At 58.0% G+C, this 17,437-nt stretch overlaps 1 protein-coding gene across 6 annotated transcripts in view; it reads left to right on the forward strand.

Moving 5' to 3' along the window:
- Positions 1 to 14,513, forward strand: part of LOC310888625 (talin-1-like) — a 34,659-nt gene extending 20,146 nt beyond the window's left edge. For 5 of the 6 annotated variants that reach the window (XM_083815512.1, XM_083815513.1, XM_083815511.1 and 2 more), the window contains 26 exons: positions 142 to 231; positions 341 to 463; positions 568 to 711; positions 819 to 980; positions 1,098 to 1,238; positions 1,497 to 1,678; positions 2,040 to 2,172; positions 2,538 to 2,639; positions 2,767 to 2,937; positions 3,087 to 3,236; positions 3,579 to 3,680; positions 3,847 to 3,966; positions 4,052 to 4,216; positions 5,170 to 5,336; positions 5,627 to 5,810; positions 6,081 to 6,206; positions 6,487 to 6,603; positions 6,681 to 6,866; positions 6,992 to 7,099; positions 10,401 to 10,506; positions 10,654 to 10,778; positions 10,946 to 11,071; positions 11,356 to 11,418; positions 11,665 to 11,847; positions 12,595 to 12,720; positions 13,257 to 14,513. In XM_083815512.1, coding sequence (XP_083671638.1) covers positions 142 to 231; positions 341 to 463; positions 568 to 711; positions 819 to 980; positions 1,098 to 1,238; positions 1,497 to 1,678; positions 2,040 to 2,172; positions 2,538 to 2,639; positions 2,767 to 2,937; positions 3,087 to 3,236; positions 3,579 to 3,680; positions 3,847 to 3,966; positions 4,052 to 4,216; positions 5,170 to 5,336; positions 5,627 to 5,810; positions 6,081 to 6,206; positions 6,487 to 6,603; positions 6,681 to 6,866; positions 6,992 to 7,099; positions 10,401 to 10,506; positions 10,654 to 10,778; positions 10,946 to 11,071; positions 11,356 to 11,418; positions 11,665 to 11,847; positions 12,595 to 12,720; positions 13,257 to 13,388 — 3,534 coding nt within the window. In that variant the 3' untranslated portion in view covers positions 13,389 to 14,513. The remainder of the gene's footprint in view (positions 1 to 141; positions 232 to 340; positions 464 to 567; positions 712 to 818; positions 981 to 1,097; positions 1,239 to 1,496; positions 1,679 to 2,039; positions 2,173 to 2,537; positions 2,640 to 2,766; positions 2,938 to 3,086; positions 3,237 to 3,578; positions 3,681 to 3,846; positions 3,967 to 4,051; positions 4,217 to 5,169; positions 5,337 to 5,626; positions 5,811 to 6,080; positions 6,207 to 6,486; positions 6,604 to 6,680; positions 6,867 to 6,991; positions 7,100 to 10,400; positions 10,507 to 10,653; positions 10,779 to 10,945; positions 11,072 to 11,355; positions 11,419 to 11,664; positions 11,848 to 12,594; positions 12,721 to 13,256) is intronic. The other variant, XM_083815515.1, reaches the window with a different exon arrangement.
- Positions 14,514 to 17,437: the final 2,924 nt, after the last annotated feature.

Consider the following 17,437-nt stretch of genomic DNA (forward strand, 5'->3'; position numbering starts at 1 on the left):
CTGAGATGTCTGGGGTGGGGGGAGGAGCAGCTCCTCTGTGCCATAAGAGGCAGGAGAGAGCAAAAAGGAGCTGTGAGTGCAAGGTGTGGGATGTGGAGAGTGCAAACCCTTCCCCTCGACATGACACCCGTGTCTCTCTAGACGGTGAAGGAGCTGTTGGAGAACCCCACCCAGGCTGTCAATGACATGTCCTACTTCAACTGCCTGGACAGCGTCATGGAGAACTCCAAGGTGAGTGTCTTCCTCTGGATTAGACGCTTGGCTGGTGGAGCACAGTGAGCTCTGAGGCTGGAGCACCGGGTGGGAGGTGGTCTCCAGCTGGTGGTTGTGTATCCTGCAGGTGCTGGGTGAGTCCATGGCTGGCATCTCCCAGAACGCCAAAAACAGCAAACTGCCTGAGTTCGGGGAGTCCATCAGCGCCGCCTCCAAAGCTCTCTGTGGGCTCACAGAGGCAGCAGCCCAGGTGAGATGCGCTTGGTCCCATCCCCATGCATCATGCCTGGTGCTAGGAGCCCTCTCCTGCCTCTGCCCTGGCACAAGCCCTCACTGCTTCTCTTGTGCTCGCAGGCTGCCTACCTGGTGGGAGTTTCTGATCCCAACAGCCAGGCTGGACAGCAGGGCTTGGTAGACCCCACTCAGTTTGCCAGAGCTAACCAAGCCATCCAGATGGCCTGCCAGAACCTGGTGGACCCTGCCTGCACGCAGTCACAGGTGAGTATGAGGTGGGGCACCATGATGGGCATTTTCTTGCCTAAAAGGGAGTGTTGCAAGAGTGGGGAGATGCTGTGGGTCCTGCTTCGATCTGCTCTTCTCCACAGGTGCTGTCAGCAGCCACCATCGTGGCTAAGCACACCTCGGCCCTGTGCAACACGTGCCGCCTGGCCTCCTCCTGCACCGCCAACCCTGTTGCCAAGCGGCAGTTTGTCCAGTCGGCCAAGGAGGTGGCCAACAGCACCGCCAACCTGGTGAAGACCATCAAGGTGCGTTGGGGCAGCACGGGTGGCCCTGCAGAGGCAGGCAGAGTAGAGATGGGAGGGTAGGTGGGATGTGGGCCATGCTCAGGACTGGATAACTGCTCGCTCTCTCCTGCACGCCAGGCCCTGGACAGCACCTTCAACGAGGAGAACCGGGAGCGGTGCCGCGCAGCCACGGCTCCTCTGATAGAGGCCGTGGACAACCTGACAGCCTTCGCCTCCAACCCAGAGTTTGCCACCGTTCCTGCCCAGATCAGTCCTGAGGTGGGGTGCCGCTGGGGCAGGGAGGGGTGGCCTGCCTGTGGTGGGAGCTGCTGCAGGGTGGGGAGGAGCTGCATGCCTCAGCGCCAGTCCCTGCGGAGCGTGGGATGGGATCCAGAGCAGAGCTGATGTCTGGAGGGTGCAATGAGGAGGCAGCAGCGAGCGTTGGGCATCAAGAGACTGCTCCTGGGTGAGGAGAAGAGGTAACTTCCCATGCATGCCTGTCCATCCATGTCACTGGGCCACCATCTCCCTGCACAGGGATGCAGAACCATGGAGCCCATCGTCTCATCCGCCAAGACCATGCTGGAGAGCTCTGCCGGCCTCATTCAGACTGCCCGCTCCTTGGCCGTCAACCCCAAGGACCCACTGCAGTGGTCGGTGTTGGCCAGCCACTCTCGCACCGTCTCGGACTCCATCAAGAAGCTGATCACCAATATGAGGTGAGGGCAGGCTAGGACCCTCTCAGCCAGTCTGGTGTGCTTGGCCGGAGCCCCCACTGACCAGTACCCCCGGTTCGGCTCATTCCAAGATGATGTTTTGGCTCATCTTGCTCCTGTTCTCCTTGGCTGCTGCAGGCAAGGGATGGGATGGAAGGTGCTGTCCTTCTTGCAGCACTGAAATGGTTTGATGGGAGACACATGCTGGTGAGCATGGGCTGGTGGGACTGTGGTGCCTGGCTCTAACACCAGATTGCTTGAGGAGAGGGGTCTTGCCCCTCACCGGCACCAGTCGAGTTGTGTGGTAAAGGGGTGGCGTAGTACCAGGCAAGCCTGGCACGATGCTAATCCATCTGTCATGCAGGGACAAAGCTCCTGGACAGCGGGAGTGCGATAAGGCCATCAACGTCCTGAACAGGTGTATGCGGGAGGTAGACCAGGCCTCCCTTGAAGCCATCAGCCAGCAGCTGGCCCCTCGAGAAGGCATCTCCCAGGAGGTAAGTGGGGGGCAGCATCCTTTTCTGGAGCCCCTGCTGGCTTCCTCCGCTTTCACACAGGGCTTTGGTAACCCTCCTTGGGTCTTTAGCAGGAGGCCTGCATCCGTCCAGCCAAGTGCTGGATAGAGCAGCCTTGTTCCAAGCTTTGTGTCCCTGCTGCAAGTCCATCTCAGTGAAACAGAGCAGGGCTGTGCTGCACCTGGGAAGGGCTGTCTGGTCACACAGCCCTTAGAGCCAGAGCTTGTTTAGCGATGAAATCAGCACTTTGGAGCCCTGCTTAATGGGGGCAGGTTAACTCCTCTTTAGCAGAGCTCAGTGAGGCCAGCCTTGCCGCAGCCTCATGCCATGCACTCTCTTTGCAACAGGCTTTACACAACCAGATGATCACAGCTGTGCAGGAGATCAACAACCTGATTGAGCCCACGGCCAGTGCAGCGCGGGCTGAGGCCTCGCAGCTGGGACACAAGGTAATGGGAGGGGAGGGATGGGGAGAGGGTGTTCAGGCACCGGGCGTATGGAGGAGTCCACATCAGGAGGAGAGGTTCTGACCAGCCTGTGCTAGGAGCTGCTGGCACTGACACTGCTCTTCCCTAGGTGTCCCAGATGGCTCAGTACTTTGAGCCGCTCATTTTGGCAGCTATCGGTGCTGCCTCCCAGACACCCAACCACCAGCAGCAGATGAACCTCCTGGACCAGACCAAAACGCTGGCTGAATCTGCCCTGCAGATGTTGTACACCGCCAAGGAGGCTGGTGGGAACCCCAAGGTGAGCAGGAGGTGCATGTGGCGACAGTGTGAGCCTCAGACATGTGTCACATGTCATACATGCGTGCTGGGCACCAAAACCCATAGCAAATGTCTGGTGTCCCTGCTGGGGGGGCAGCTTCCTTCTCTCACTCCATCTCCTCCTTGCAGCAAGCTGCCCACACACAGGAGGCTCTGGAAGAAGCTGTGCAGATGATGAAGGAGGCTGTGGAGGACCTGACCACCACACTGAACGAGGCAGCCAGCGCTGCGGGTGTTGTCGGGGGCATGGTGGACTCCATCACCCAGGCCATCAACCAGGTGAGGAGAACACAGAGAGGGCTGGGGCTGAGGGAAAGGAGAAGTCAGAGTCAAACCCTGTATGGGACTTTGTCATTTCTTGTCTTCCTTGGGATGCCGGCTCTGAGTCCTGCTTGGGAAGGAGAGGCACTGCACTTGAGCAACCAAAGAGGCAGGGAGAGATGCAGGAAGATGTTCAGATCTTTCCCCATTGGAGTTCTGGGGGCCAGTCTGGGGAGGGAGTGCCCAGGGCCGTAGTGGGCAAAACCCCAGGCAGGGAAGCACAAGTCTCTTGCCGTGCTGTAGTCAAGGAGTGTCTCTGGGCAGGGGCTGGAGCCAAACTCTCCTGATGTTCTCTTGCAGTTGGATGAGGGGCCAGTGGGCGAGCCAGAGGGGACCTTTGTGGACTACCAGACCACGATGGTGAAGACGGCCAAGGCTATTGCAGTGACTGTGCAGGAGATGGTGGGTGCAGGGGCCAGCAAGGCTGCCACTGCTCTCCTATTCACCCCCGCTCGAGACAGGAAGCAAAAAGTGGTGCTGCAGTCTCACCCAGGCAGGGCAGCTGTCCTCCTTGCTTGCCTGTCCCACCATAGGGCCCACCTGAGCCCTGCTCTTCTTCCATTGGCAGGTCACCAAATCCACCACCAACCCGGACGAGCTGGGCATACTGGCCAACCAGCTGACCAACGACTACGGGCAGCTGGCACAAGAGGCCAAGCCAGCGGTGCTCACCGCTGAGAACGAGGAGGTGAGAGGGTCGGTGGAGAGGAGCCGGGTGGGGTGGCTGGTGTGTCCCATCAGGTATGATGGGTGCAGGGGTTAGTTCCCTTCAGGCTCTCTCACGCCTCCAGATCAGCTCCCACATCAAGCGCCAGGTGCAGGAGCTGGGTCGTGGCTGCGCCGCCCTGGTGACCAAGGCTGGAGCCCTGCAGTGTAGCTCCAACGATGCCTACACCAAGAAGGAGCTTATAGAGAGCGCGTGCAAGATCTCCGAGAAGGTGAGCTGCCCCAAGGGTCCCGGAGCAGGTAACAGGAGAGAGGAGGCAGGTGCTGGGAGGAATGCCAGATTCAGCCACGTGCCCTTTGAGCCTCCACCTTGGGTTCTCTTGTTGCCCTGCTGGGCTCTGTCTGCTCTCTCGGCCATGCTTGCCCTGGCACAATTCAGCTGATGGGGCATGGGATGGGTTCCCTTCCTGGCACCATAACAACAACTTGCGCTGTGATGGGTAACTGCAGTGGCCGGGTGCTACCTGCTGAAGTGCTGGTAATGGCCTGCCAAGGAAGACTGTTCCACACCCTGGTGGCAGCCCAGGGCTCTCTAAATCAGCCATTGCAGAGGTATGCGTAGCATTTGCTGCGTCCCTAGTAAGCCTGCAGCTCATGCTAGGTGATCAGTATCCCCAGCACCTTCTGCTAGCACAATGGAAAGCATCCTGCCCATCAGCCAGTCTAAAAAGCACACTGATTAATAACATACAAAAAATGGTTTAAAAAATCCAACTGATAAGGGTAGAGCTGCAATGCTTGCAAGCAAGATTACAAAGGCAAAACAAACACTGGTTCATACTGTCTGGCACATATCTGCATGCCCAGGGCCTCCTGTAGGTTCTTTCTTTCCAACCTTACTTTCCATCAGGAAACTTACTCTCTTATGAGTGCTTGCCAAAGTGCAGAAATTGAATTTAGCGCTTACAGAAGGAATGAGCTGTAACATTCTGATAAGGTGCTAGCCTTATTTGTTTGGAAAGTAGCAGAATCCAATGTCTCCTGCACCCCCAAGCATGATAGGTATGAGATAAAAATAAATGGAAGCTAAGGAGGGGTGTCCAGACCATACAATTCCTGAGACCCCTCCTTGGATTGATTTGTCCTGGGGAGGTGTCAGAGGTGTGTGGTGGGGATTGCATGAGCCTGCTCTGCCTCCCTCAGTCACCCTGCTCGTACCATGCAGGTGTCCCATGTACTGGCAGCCCTGCAGGCTGGAAACCGCGGGACGCAAGCCTGTATCACTGCTGCCAGCGCCATCTCTGGCATCATCGCTGACCTCGACACCACCATCATGTTTGCCACAGCAGGGACCCTCAATCGGGAGAACTCGGAAACCTTTGCTGACCACAGGTACCAGGGTGAGGGATACAACACCTTGGCCAGCCCCTGCTCAGCTGAGGATAGGAGGGGCAGGCTCTGTCCCGCTGTCTTGCATCTTTGTAAGTTGTGGACCAGCTCCAAGGAGACCTGCAAGTTCGGGTCATGCTGGCTGTTTCCCCCTCCAGCTCATACAGATGAAAGGCAGGGAGCAAGGAGCACATGTGCACGTAGAGGCAGACGCTTGTCTGTCATTCCTTAGCACCTTGTGCATGCACACCTCTGCAGGGCTGCATCCTCTCTGACTCCCTTCTTCTCACCAGGGAGGGCATCTTGAAGATAGCCAAGGCACTGGTGGAGGACACCAAAGTGCTGGTGCAGAATGCCACGGCCAACCAAGAGAAGCTAGCCCAGGCTGCCCAGTCCTCCATGACCACCATCACCCACCTGGCAGAGGTGGTGAAGCTGGGTGCTGCCAGTCTGGGATCTGAAGACCCAGAGACTCAGGTAGGATGGGGTGTCTGGGGTGAACAGAGGCTGCTCATAGCTTGCGTGAAGGGGTTGGAGCTGAGGGTGAAAGGTCATCTGGTGCTCTGGGCTGGACTCTGCATGTCTTGGAGAACACTGGCTGAGCTTTGCCTGCTAGCAGAACTGGCTGATTTGAACTCCATGTATATGGCATGTTCCGGGGTGCCCTAATTTTCTGCTGCTGGGCCACACCACCTACAGCCTGAGTGTGACCACAGCAAGCCATGACCCTGGTCTTGCTCTTCCCAGGTGGTTCTGATCAATGCTGTGAAGGATGTGGCCAAGGCACTTGGGGACCTGATCAGTGCCACCAAAGCAGCTGCTGGCAAAGCTGGGGATGACCCTGCTGTCTACCAGCTGAAGAACTCTGCCAAGGTCTGCACTGGGGCGCAATGGGGAGAAAGGAATGGGGCAGGAGGGTTAGAAAAAGCAGGAAGGTGCTTCTGTGCCTTTCTGGGGATAGGAGGACAACTGGGAGGTAGTCAGGGCAAGGGGACACATAAAAGGTAGGGCACAACACAAAGTGGGAGATCAAAATGAGGTGGAGTATGGAGAAGGGACAGTTTGGGACCAAACCACAAAGGGAGGGACAGGTGCTGGCAGCGTTCCAGAGCTTTCTTGGGGCTTTTTCCCAGTTCTGTTCTCCCTTCCACAGGTGATGGTCACCAACATCACTTCCTTGCTGAAGACGGTGAAGGCTGTCGAGGACGAGGCCACAAAAGGGATGCGGGCGCTGGAGGCCACGATAGAGCACATTCGCCAAGAGCTGGCGGTGAGTACAGCCACAGCATTGCAGCTGGCCTCCTGCCCTCCTGCTGCCCTGCGCCTCACCCCTGACTCTATTCTCAGGTCTTCTCCTCCCCAGTGCCTCCTGCCCAGGTCTCAACCCCAGAGGACTTCATCCGAATGACGAAAGGCATCACAATGGCCACGGCCAAAGCTGTGGCTGCTGGCAACTCATGTCGGCAGGAGGATGTCATCACTACGGCCAATCTGAGCCGCTGTGCCATCGCGGACATGCTGCGCGCCTGCAAGGTGCCGCGTGGGTGGGCGGGGGAAAGGGGGCTGGCACAGGTTTGGGGGGACAAGCGGGTGCCCTCCACGAGCCCCAATGTGGCAGGAGAGGCGTCTGGATGCGAATCGCTATCTCTGGGTTCCAGGAGGCTGCCTCCCACCCGGAGGTGAGCGCAGACGTGCAGCAGTGGGCGCTGCGCTTCGGCAGGGAATGTGCTGGTGGCTACCTGGAGCTGCTGGAGCACGTGCTGGTGGTGAGTGTCCCCAGCCCCATTCCCATAGTTTGCTGAGGCCGCCCATAGATACCAGGGTGCTCCCCAGATCCCCAACTTCTTATGGGCTCTGCAGCTCTTCCCTCTGAGGTCTTTTAGTGTGCTCCCCCTTACTGCCTGTCCCTGAAGCACCCAAGGTGAGCCCTGCCATGGGGCTGAGTGCAGGGGAGGAGGTAACGTGTGGTGGCCACGGGCACGCAGGTCGTGCTGCCTGTCCTTCAGGTCCTGACATAAAAGAGAGACCTGCTGGCTGCCTTGAGACTGCACAGCTCTTCATTGCTGCAGTGCTCTGGGCTAGGGCTGTTAAAGTTGCTTTGACCTGACCTAGACATTTGATGTCAAAATCATCTTGAAAAAGCAGGTGCCAGATTCCTCTCCCCTTCCTTGCCCCTGTACCTAGCGTGTGGCTCACCTCCATCCCCATGATGGTCCCATACAGGAAAGGAGCACCTCCCGTGTTCCCTGATTGCTTAGGCAGGCAAGGTGAGAAGGGATGGGAGGGTTGCCTATAATTACTTACAGAAGCAGATGTCAGAGTGATCAACAAGCTCTGAAGAAAAGTATTTGGGTAACAACAGATGGAGATTAACCGGCCATAAACAGAGGCTGGAAATTCACAACACAGGAACAGAATCCTGAAGCAACTTCCATTATGAGTAGTGGGAGTGAGAAACTTAGCCAGTGTGAAAACAGAGCTCATTGAGCTTACACAAGAGTGTGCGAGACAGGCAGTGCCTGCAGTGGCAGAGGTGTTGACTGTGAAGGCCAGCTGCACTCTTTTGATCTAGTCTTCCTCCAGCTTAGTCCTCCCAAGTACTTCAGTTGGCTGCTTTAATTAGCTGTCCTACAAGATCAGCATAGTTCATATGAAGTGAATTAAGGCTGGATTAACCAAGAGATGGGAAGAAAGGATTCAGTGAAGTGCTTCCAGTGGTTTGCGTTCTTGGCAAGATTGTAAGAGCTGATCCTGCTGCAAGGATGCACAAAACATGTGCCTGTAGATCTGATGATAGCCCTGGATCTGAAGCAAGGAAAAAGAGCAAGCATGGGGTCAGTTATGCAGCACGATTTCACTAGGTTGGTTAAAAGGGGATTAAGAACAAAGAGGGAGGCAGGCAGGACCCAAGGGCTAGAAATTGAAGCCAGATGGGGGAAATCAAAGGATGGTTTTATCTGAAAGACGTAACCATTGGGATACAGTTACAAAGAGCAGTGAGTTTTTCATTCTCTGCATCTAGATCAAATGTCTTTCTGGAAGATGCTTTAGCCACACATAAGTCATCGCAGCCAAGACTGAAATGCTAGGTGAAATTCTCTGGATGACCTGTTGTTAACAGATGATTGGGCTAATGACATACTGTGGCAGTGCCCAAGGTCAGACTACTTGCAGAAGCATGCTATTCCACTGCATTTTGGGTGTAACCTTCCAGCTGTCATGCAATGTCTCCTGAATATCATACATGCAGTCCATCCCATGAAATATTCACTGGAGGTACATCTTAGTAAGCTTATGGCCTCTAGAAAGAGACCATTTAGCAATTTAAAAAATCTTGTCAGAGCAGATGATAGACTTATTAATACAGCTTTTTGTCCAGACGTGCTCACGAGGGCAAATTGGCCATTGCTGTCAGCTTGGGGGCTCCCTGCCATATGCAACTGCCATGACTTTGCTGGGATGGCCCCACACAAGTCCCAAATAAAGTCAGGAACCCTCCAGACTCTGCAGCACTCTGGTCTGTGAATGCAGGAAGCCAGCACAGAGGTCACATCTATGGGAGGGCAGCAGGTTCCTGGAAGGCAGCGAGCAGAAGGGATGAGGAGGTGCTGATGGGGCAGTCTGCAGCGCTGAGCCCTGCCCCACATTGAGGGATGTAGAAGGGAAGGTTATGGACAGGATACTGCCTTACCCCCCAGCAGCAGCGAAGACTGTTGCTGTATGTATGCTGGATCTGTCCCTTTGGGAAGTGCCTCAGTGTGCGAGCAGGAGTGGTTAGAGTTCAAGAGAGTTATTTGTCTCAGGATGGAAAACTTGGCTCCCAGCAAAAGAGTAAGCCAGCAGCGTATTTCACTAGGGAGGGGAAGGAATTTGAACCTCCGTGGGGACTTGGTATTTGGTAACAATAGGTCTCCATCACCAAAAGCAGAGAAATGCTGGCTGAGAACTGCAGTTAAAGAGTTCAGGGTGCCAAGCGGGGTGAGGAGGAGAGCCGCTCTGGGTGCGGGTGCCTCCTCCAGCCCTGGGAGCCTCAGGAGCCTGTCCATCGGGAATTATGCAGGGCTGAAGTATGAAGTGGTGATGGTAGCAGGGCCTGGGACCTCCGAGCCTTCCTCCCCACCTCTCCATCTCACCTCCTTCACCCCACCTCATGCGCGTCCCCATTGCCCGCGTGTCTCTGCCAGGGCGTTCACTGCCTTCTTCTCTTTCCTCTCCATCCTCCCCCATCAGCTGGTGAGTAAGTTGACACTTGGTGTGCCTGCCAGTGTCTAACCTCAGCACGAGCAGCGTGTCCGTGTGCCCAGCCCGGCGCTGGGGTGGCACTGTGCCTACGTGGTTTGGGGCAGGACCCCACCGTCTGTGCCTGTACTCATCCCTGCTCAAGCTGATGTGTGGCCTCTGGTGTGCTGTGGTGTGTGCATGCCTGCCCTCCATCCCAGCTGCAGGGGGGATCTTCTGGGAAGGGGACGTATCCCTGCAGGGGCTGGGACCTGGCTCCAGGGTCCTTCCATGCCCAGCTTGTGTTTGCAGATGAATCTCGGAAAGGGGAAGGGTGAGGGGGGATGGCTTTCTGGAGCTTGAAGTGCTTTGAGGGGGGGAGAAAAGGAGATCCTGGGGGGCAGCTGCTGAGTGCTGGAAGGACCCTGACTTGAACTGAGGACCTCGGTGCTGCAAGATGTCCCAGAAGCCGTGGACTGAACAGGGCCAAGGAAAAGGAAAAGATCGTCCTGTCCCCATGCAGGAGGAGACCAGCCAGCGTCGCTCGAGACAGGATGGCAAACAGTGACCAATACATGCTCACAGGGGGTGGGGGGTTCCTGCTCTCTTTCTGTGGGGGGAGCACCTCAAATGGACTTACGGGGTCCCCTTGTTTTGCAGTGGCACCAGCAGCAGCCTGAAATGGGTGGCTGCTGGTGCCACGGGCCCCAGGTGGGACTGGTGGCACTTTTTCAGGCAGACGAATTCTGGGGGTGAGGGGCAAAACAGGGTCAGAAGGAGCTGCCAGGTAGGGTCCACCCTCTGCTTCGTGATCTCCCTAAGGTGCTTAGGCCTGTTCCTTTCCCCCAGATCCTGCAGAAGCCAACCCACGAGCTGAAGCAGCAGCTGGCCGGGTACTCCAAGCGGGTGGCCAGCTCTGTCACTGAGCTCATCCAAGCAGCTGAAGCCATGAAAGGTGAGTTCCATGGCTCCGTCCACCTCCGGGACAGCATCTAGGGCTGGGATTAGAGCCTGGGGCTCAGCAGCTGATGGGAGGTGGTAGGGTGGGTCAGAAATGAAGCTGTATGTGGCTTTAACCTGTTTTGGTTTCTGTCTTCTCTAGGGATGGAGTGGGTTGACCCAGAAGATCCCACGGTCATTGCTGAGAACGAGCTGCTGGGGGCAGCGGCTGCCATTGAGGCTGCAGCTAAGAAGCTGGAGCAGCTGAAGCCAAGGGCCAAGCCTAAGGTAGCACGGGGTGCTGAGCCCCACCTGAACCCCCTCTGGGGCAGCCCCTTCCCTCCTGGGTCCCACAGCCATCACTCCTGTCCCCAGCTCTACGTGTGCCCCCCTCAGCCCCCTGCCACCTTCCTGGCAGCCCCGTGTAGGACTCACGCTCCTGTTTTTGTGTACAGCAAGCAGATGAGAGCCTGGACTTTGAGGAGCAGATCCTGGAAGCTGCCAAATCTATTGCGGCAGCTACAAGTGCCCTGGTGAAGGCAGCCTCAGCAGCCCAGCGAGAATTAGTGGCCCAAGGAAAGGTAAGGCTGGGAGGGGGAAAGAAAGGAGCAGCGTGTGAGTCAGTGCCAAAGCACTGTGTGCACGGTTTGTGGGGTCCTGGGCTGACCCCTTGGAGGTGGGCTTGCTCAGAGACATCGAGGTGAAGGTGGGTGGGATGTTCTAGCAGGGACCCCAGGGATGAAGTTGGCAAGATGCAGAACTTTCACAGAACAGGCAGGTGGATCTAGGGCTGTGGTGGGCTCCCTCCCTTCTCCAGTGGCTGCCCGCAGCCCTTGTGCTTCACTAGTCCTCTCCTGCCTCACAGGTGGGAGCCATCCCAGCCAACGCAGTGGATGATGGGCAGTGGTCCCAGGGACTCATTTCAGCCGTGAGTATCAAGGTCGCATAGTGCCTGTGGGGCAGGGGACATCTCCCCTTGTTCCTGCTCCAAAAAGGAGGATGCGCTGCCCTTGTGCTTCTCCTCCATGGAGGAGGCATCCCCACTGCTTGCTCCCTCTCCCACCAGCTGGGATATGGCATGGAAGCTGATTGATTGTTCCCATCCCAAGCCCTATGTCCTCCCTGGGACCCTCTCCTGGGAGGCTCCCACACCCCTCTGACACTCTTGCTGCAGGCACGCATGGTGGCTGCTGCTACCAACAACCTGTGTGAAGCCGCCAATGCGGCAGTGCAGGGCCACGCCAGTGAGGAGAAGCTCATCTCGTCAGCCAAGCAGGTGGCTGCCTCCACGGCACAGCTCCTGGTGGCCTGCAAGGTGAAGGCTGACCATGACTCGGAGGCCATGAAGAGGCTCCAGGTGAGTCCCAGGCTGCCCTTGAGCCCCAGCTGCCTCCTCCAGGCTCCTGAACACCCATGTGGGTGCTTGAAGGGTGGGTGGTGGTGAGGGGGGGCATGTGGGACCGTGGGATGAGGCCATGGCACAGAGGAAGCATCTCCACAAGGTTGTGCTCCCTGCCTGCATACTGTCAGTGGTTCACTTGGATGCAGGCTCCATGTAGCTTGGACCTCAGTTAGCTGCATGCGTGCATAATTCTGCGCTCCTGTCCACCAGGCTGGGGTTGCTGAGCCGGGGGCATTCAGGGCTGATGGTCTGGCTTGGGAATGCCTGAAATGTGTTCACCAAATCCTTGGCATTAATGTCTGGGGACATATTTTGACATAGGAGATTAACCCTCTGTGTCCATGGCATGGAGGTTAATGCCCACATGCTGGGGGTTAACACAAGGATCCCAGTGGGACCTTGGGGGTGGCACCTCAGGGCAAAGGCTGGGACAGGTCAGCCAGGCTGCCCTGAAGTTCCTGCCCCGCTGCTCAGAAGGGAGCAGAGTGAGGGAAGAGCCACAGGAGCCTGACTGGGAGCAGCAGTGCCTGAAATGGTCATGAGCAGCGCTGCTGGCAGCAAGCCATCCTCAGGGAGCTCTGCCTGCAGCTCCCACCTTGCCCGGCCACCTCTCCTGCCCTGCTGGGACAGGGCTTCCCCCGTCAAGGCAGCGGTTGTGCCTCAGGCTTAGGATGCTGTTCCCCCACCTCTTTCCCGTTCCAGGCCGCCGGCAACGCCGTGAAGAGAGCATCAGATAATCTGGTGAAGGCAGCGCAGAAGGCAGCTGCCTTTCAGGACCATGATGAGACTGTGGTGGTGAAGGAGAAGATGGTAGGGGGAATTGCACAGGTGAGGAGTGGGGCTGCTCCAGTGGGGCAGGGGGAGCTCTGGCTGCCACCACTACAGCCATGTCCTACCATCCACCAACACAGAGTACATCCCCAAAGAGCCTCAAAACAATGCTGCAGACAGGGAAATGGCACCCATCCCACCCAGCTGGGCTTTGTGATCTTCCTGCTGCTTGTAGCTGCGGGCACAGCCAGTGAACATGCTCGTCCTGATGTCCTAAGAGTGTAACACCCTGCCTTCTTGGTGTGACACCTGTGCCATCCCAGCGTCCAGGGTGCGTGCGAAGGGCAGAGCATTGCGTAAGGGATGGGTGCAGCCCAGTGTGGGGTGGCACAGGTTCCATCTCTGCCTCCTGGATGTGAGACCTGCCTGCAGGGCGCATTGCACTCTCCCATGTCTCCCAAGGAGCATGGTCTGGGATGCAAGGACTGCTCTGGGACCATGAGATGGGAGGGGATGGGAGGGCGCAGAGCAAGGTGTGCTCCGTCTATCACTGCCACAGGCTACCGAGACATCTCACTGCGTTCCCTTGGCAGATCATTGCAGCCCAGGAGGAGATGCTGCGCAAGGAGCGGGAGCTGGAGGAGGCACGCAAGAAGCTGGCTATGATCCGGCAGCAGCAGTACAAGTTCCTGCCCTCCGAGCTGCGGGAGGAGGAGCAGAACTGAGCCCCACGCCACCGCTCTGTGCCCGGGCAGAGCCCTCCTGCCATTCACTGCACAGACTGCTGCCGACAGTTCCTATTTAAGACACCCCACCTCGAGCAATGCCGGGCTGCCTCGGGTAGACCAGAGCCCTGCCTGCACCAGCGCACCAGGACTAACCCAGACACCGCGCAGCACTGCCCCGAGCAGGTACCACACCAGCATCTCCGCTTCGCCACCTAGCCCGCCTTCCCACACACTCATGCCAGGGCCCAACCAGCACCCCTGTAGGGGGCTGCCAGGAGTGGGAGCCTGTCCTGGACCGGCTCAGGGTGCCCCCGCTGCCAGCCCCAGTTGCGGGGACATAGAGCTCCCTCCTGTGGTGGGGCCCGGCCCTCCAGACCTTTCAGAATTTTTCTTGTGCCTTTGTCATTCCTTCTCTCGTTCCTTTCTTCTCCCTCCTCCAGGCAGGAGAGGGGGAGGCTGGTGTCTTGCCCTATCTTGTACGCTGCTCTGCACCTTCCTTTGCTATGCTCTTGCACAGAGCCGCTTTTCACTTCTGTTGCCTTACTGCTGGCTGAATCGCCCACCCCTCTTCCTCTGCAGCATCCCCAGGAGGCACTGAGACACTCCAGAGCATCCTCTCCAGCCTGGGCTTCTCACTGGAGGCCCGGGCTCACCACCGCAGTGCCTCTGCTCAGGGCTGGTGTGAGATAGCTTCGCCCCAGAGCTGCTCTCCCCCGCCTTGTCCCCTTTTCTGGGGACCCTGCCTCTCTGCCCTCCTCCTTCTCTTTCCCAAGTGCCTGCATCGTTTTCCAAGATTTTTCAGTATTTTTTATAACTTCTAAATTTCTGTAGTATTGAGCCTGCAGCTTTCAAAGTTCATTTATCTCCTTGTTCACGTCATCCCCACTAACTGCCTGCAGCCCAGCGCCTGCCCAGGGGCCCGGAACTCCTCACCCCTCCACAGCTCCAAGACCCCATCCCTCCCCTTGCACTTGCTGAGGCTTCTCTCACTATTTTGATACTTTAAGCATCCCCTGTTACACATAGAAGGAAGCCAGTTCTCCCTGAGGCTCTAGGGTGCGGTAGGGGGATGCGGATGGCTCCTTGGAAAGATGCCTTCATCAATAAAAAAGGATTTTCTGCTTTCTCTGTGCACATGTCGATGGAGGGGTTGCAACCCAAGGGTGTGGCCAGCATCTCAAAGTTTGGGTCTGCTAGGTTGACCCGGGGCACTGGGACGGTGCAGGGTGGCCCCAAGGAGTAGGGCTGGTGGGCAGGGGTGCCGCAGACCCCACTGCAGACTGTGTGAGGGGACCGCCAGCCCTCCTTGGTGGTGGTGGAGAAGCACAGTGCGGGTGCTTATACAGCATGGAAACTATTCAAGGCATGTCCAGGAGCGGCACTCAGCTGGCCGGACCCCTTCTGCCAGCCATGTGCAGTCCTTGCAGGTGCTGCTGGGGGCCAGGGAGGATTTTGTTGCTGAGGGATTTGGGGGCTGGCTGGGCTCCAGTGCAGCACCTGCCCCTGGGGCTTTGTGCTCCTGGCCCCATTCCTGCAGCCAGCTGAAAATATCCCTGGGCAGGGCAGCAGGAGGGGGTGCAGGTGGGTAATCCCCCAGTACGCTGACCCCCCAAACCACCCCTCGTTGGGACTGCGGCCCTCTGCGTGCCAGAGGGCCAGGAATGTGGCCTGAGCTCTGCTGGCTGCCGGTGCTGAGCTCAGGCCCTGAAATAGCCCCCTGGGGCTGACGTGTGCGGGTGGCAGCTGCCCCAGTTCGGCTACTTCCCCACCTGCTCCCATGCCATCACTCAGCTGGGTTTGGGGAGACCCGAGTGATGGAAGGGATGCTGCGGGGCAGAGTGGGGACACTTCTTTCCCTGCGATCTGTCCCCTGCACCCTGCATCCCCCCCTCCCCAGAACATAATACCAGCACCAGCAAACACCCAGGAGGCTGAGCTGCCCCGTGAGCATTGCATGTCACAACTCTGCAAGGCCGTGGCTTGCGGGGGGGGGGTGTGTGTGCTGTGGGGCTTGGGGCTGTTCTGGATCTCCCCGCAGCACAGCAGCATCCTTCAGCATCCCAGCTGAGCCTGGGGTACTGGCACGTCCAGGGTGCTGATGTGCTGTCCCCCCTCACCCGGGACATCCTCCCATGGTGGCCTGTTTCCAGGGAGGATTTGTGCCTCCCACAAGAATCCCAGCCCTCCCAGCTGTCCCCTGACAATCTGTGCTGACCTGACCTGGCACCAGGCTCCCACCCAGGTACAGCCAGACACGGGACCCTCTGATCGCGCAGCAAGGAAGGCGAGCAGGCACGTCCCACCCTGCCGCCCCTCCTGGACCTGGGCAGGGGGCTGTCAGCAGTGGGGACTCCTGGCCACGTCCTCTGGGCGAGGGGAGGGGACACAGATGCCAGCACTAAATCCATGTGGAAGGGACATGGGGCAGGATTCAGCCTGGCCAGAGCTCTGGCCCCATAAATTTCCCTGGCTGGAGTGGGGGGGTTATTTTTGCACACAGGTTCCAGAAGGCACAAGTGGTGCTTGGACCTGGGACACCTCAGTCACAAGGTGCCAGCGGCCCAAATTCGTCTGGGCTTGGGAAGCTGCAGCCCGGCTCATCAGGGAGCCCTAGGATGGGAAGAGGCTGCAGCACAGGTGGTACCCAGGGACATCCCATTAGCAGGAAAAGCCTTTCCCCAGGAGGGCACTCAGACCCCAGAGCAGGGCACGGAGAGGGGATGTGCACCCCTTGCACCCCCTTGTCCTGGCGGCCACCCTGGAGGATGGCTTCGAGGGCAGGCTCACAGATGGGGTCACCCTGATGGCCCCAGCTGCCTGGGGAACTGTGTTCCTTGGGGGGGAAGATGACGACACATTTAAAAGCCCCCAGCCCTTTCCTGGCTCCTCACATCGTGCACATCACCAGCTTTGCCCCGAGCTGAAGCATCTCCTCAAAAGCCATCCATCCTCATCTGGGAACAACGGGAGATGGATCCTCCCCCCTCCCCAGCAGCGGCATGCTGGGGGTTCCTGGCTCTCCTTCTCCAAATATGTGCCTAATTCATCAGCATTAATACCACTTGCCAGTGTCCAGCAGCAGCTCTGCTGTTTTGCATGGCTCCTGCAGCCCCTTGGTCCTTGGAGGATGCCTCTCATGTCCTCCTTATGTCCCCCAAAATCCAGGCTGTGCTCTCAGCATTGCCCCCAGAAAGCTGTTTCCTGCACCCCATTTTGGGGAGCCCTGTGCTGGGCTGGATGCAGCCCCAGGGTGATGGGCTGGGGAGCTCACATGCCCCCTCGCCCTGCTCCAGCCCAGCCCCTCATCTCCTGTGGCCTCCCAGGCCCAGAGCCCACCCTGCAGCTGGGAATGCGCCAGAAGCATTTACAAGTGGCATTAAACCACGGGGTATTTTTGGAGGAGCCAGGATCTGAAGGGTTTGCATTTTTTTTGCCTGTGGAATGTAGTTTATTTAGAGCAGAAGGAGTGGGGCAGCCCGCATGCCCCGTGTCCTCCCAAAACACCAGCCTATGGGACGCATAGGTGCTGGCTGTCCCTGCATGCTGAGGACGATGGCACCTGGGCACGAGGTGGCAGTGATGTCAGGGCAACACTGGGGCACCCGCGTGGAACCAGGGCCCCTGCCTTGTGATGCAGGAATGGGATGGGGAGGTTGTCGCTCAGCTCCCTTCTCTCCCAAAGGATTTTCCCTGTGTTTTACTGCCAGGTCTCATGTGGATGCCAGGGCAGTGTGGGGGAGTGTCCTGGGATAGCTGTGCTGGGAAAAGCCTGCCTGGTTCCGGGGCGACGCTGGGGTTCCCACTGTGGGCACCTTCACAGAGCATCCCTGTGCCCGTCGCTGGCCCTGGGGGGTGGCAGGGGGATGGGGACAGGCCTGGGCAAGCAATGGGACTGGTCCTGGGAAACAGTACCGTTATTGGAGCAGGGATCTCCTTAGGATAGAGCAAACCCCTGTGAGTTTAGGGGGTGGGATGTCTGGGAGGGGAAGCTTTGGGTGATCCCCAGGGCATGGAACTGCAGCAAAGGGGCTGCGGTGCTGGTAGCA

The sequence above is a fragment of the Anser anser genome (genome assembly GCF_964211835.1).
Source record: "Anser anser genome assembly, chromosome: W".
Taxonomy (NCBI): Eukaryota; Metazoa; Chordata; class Aves; order Anseriformes; family Anatidae; genus Anser; species Anser anser.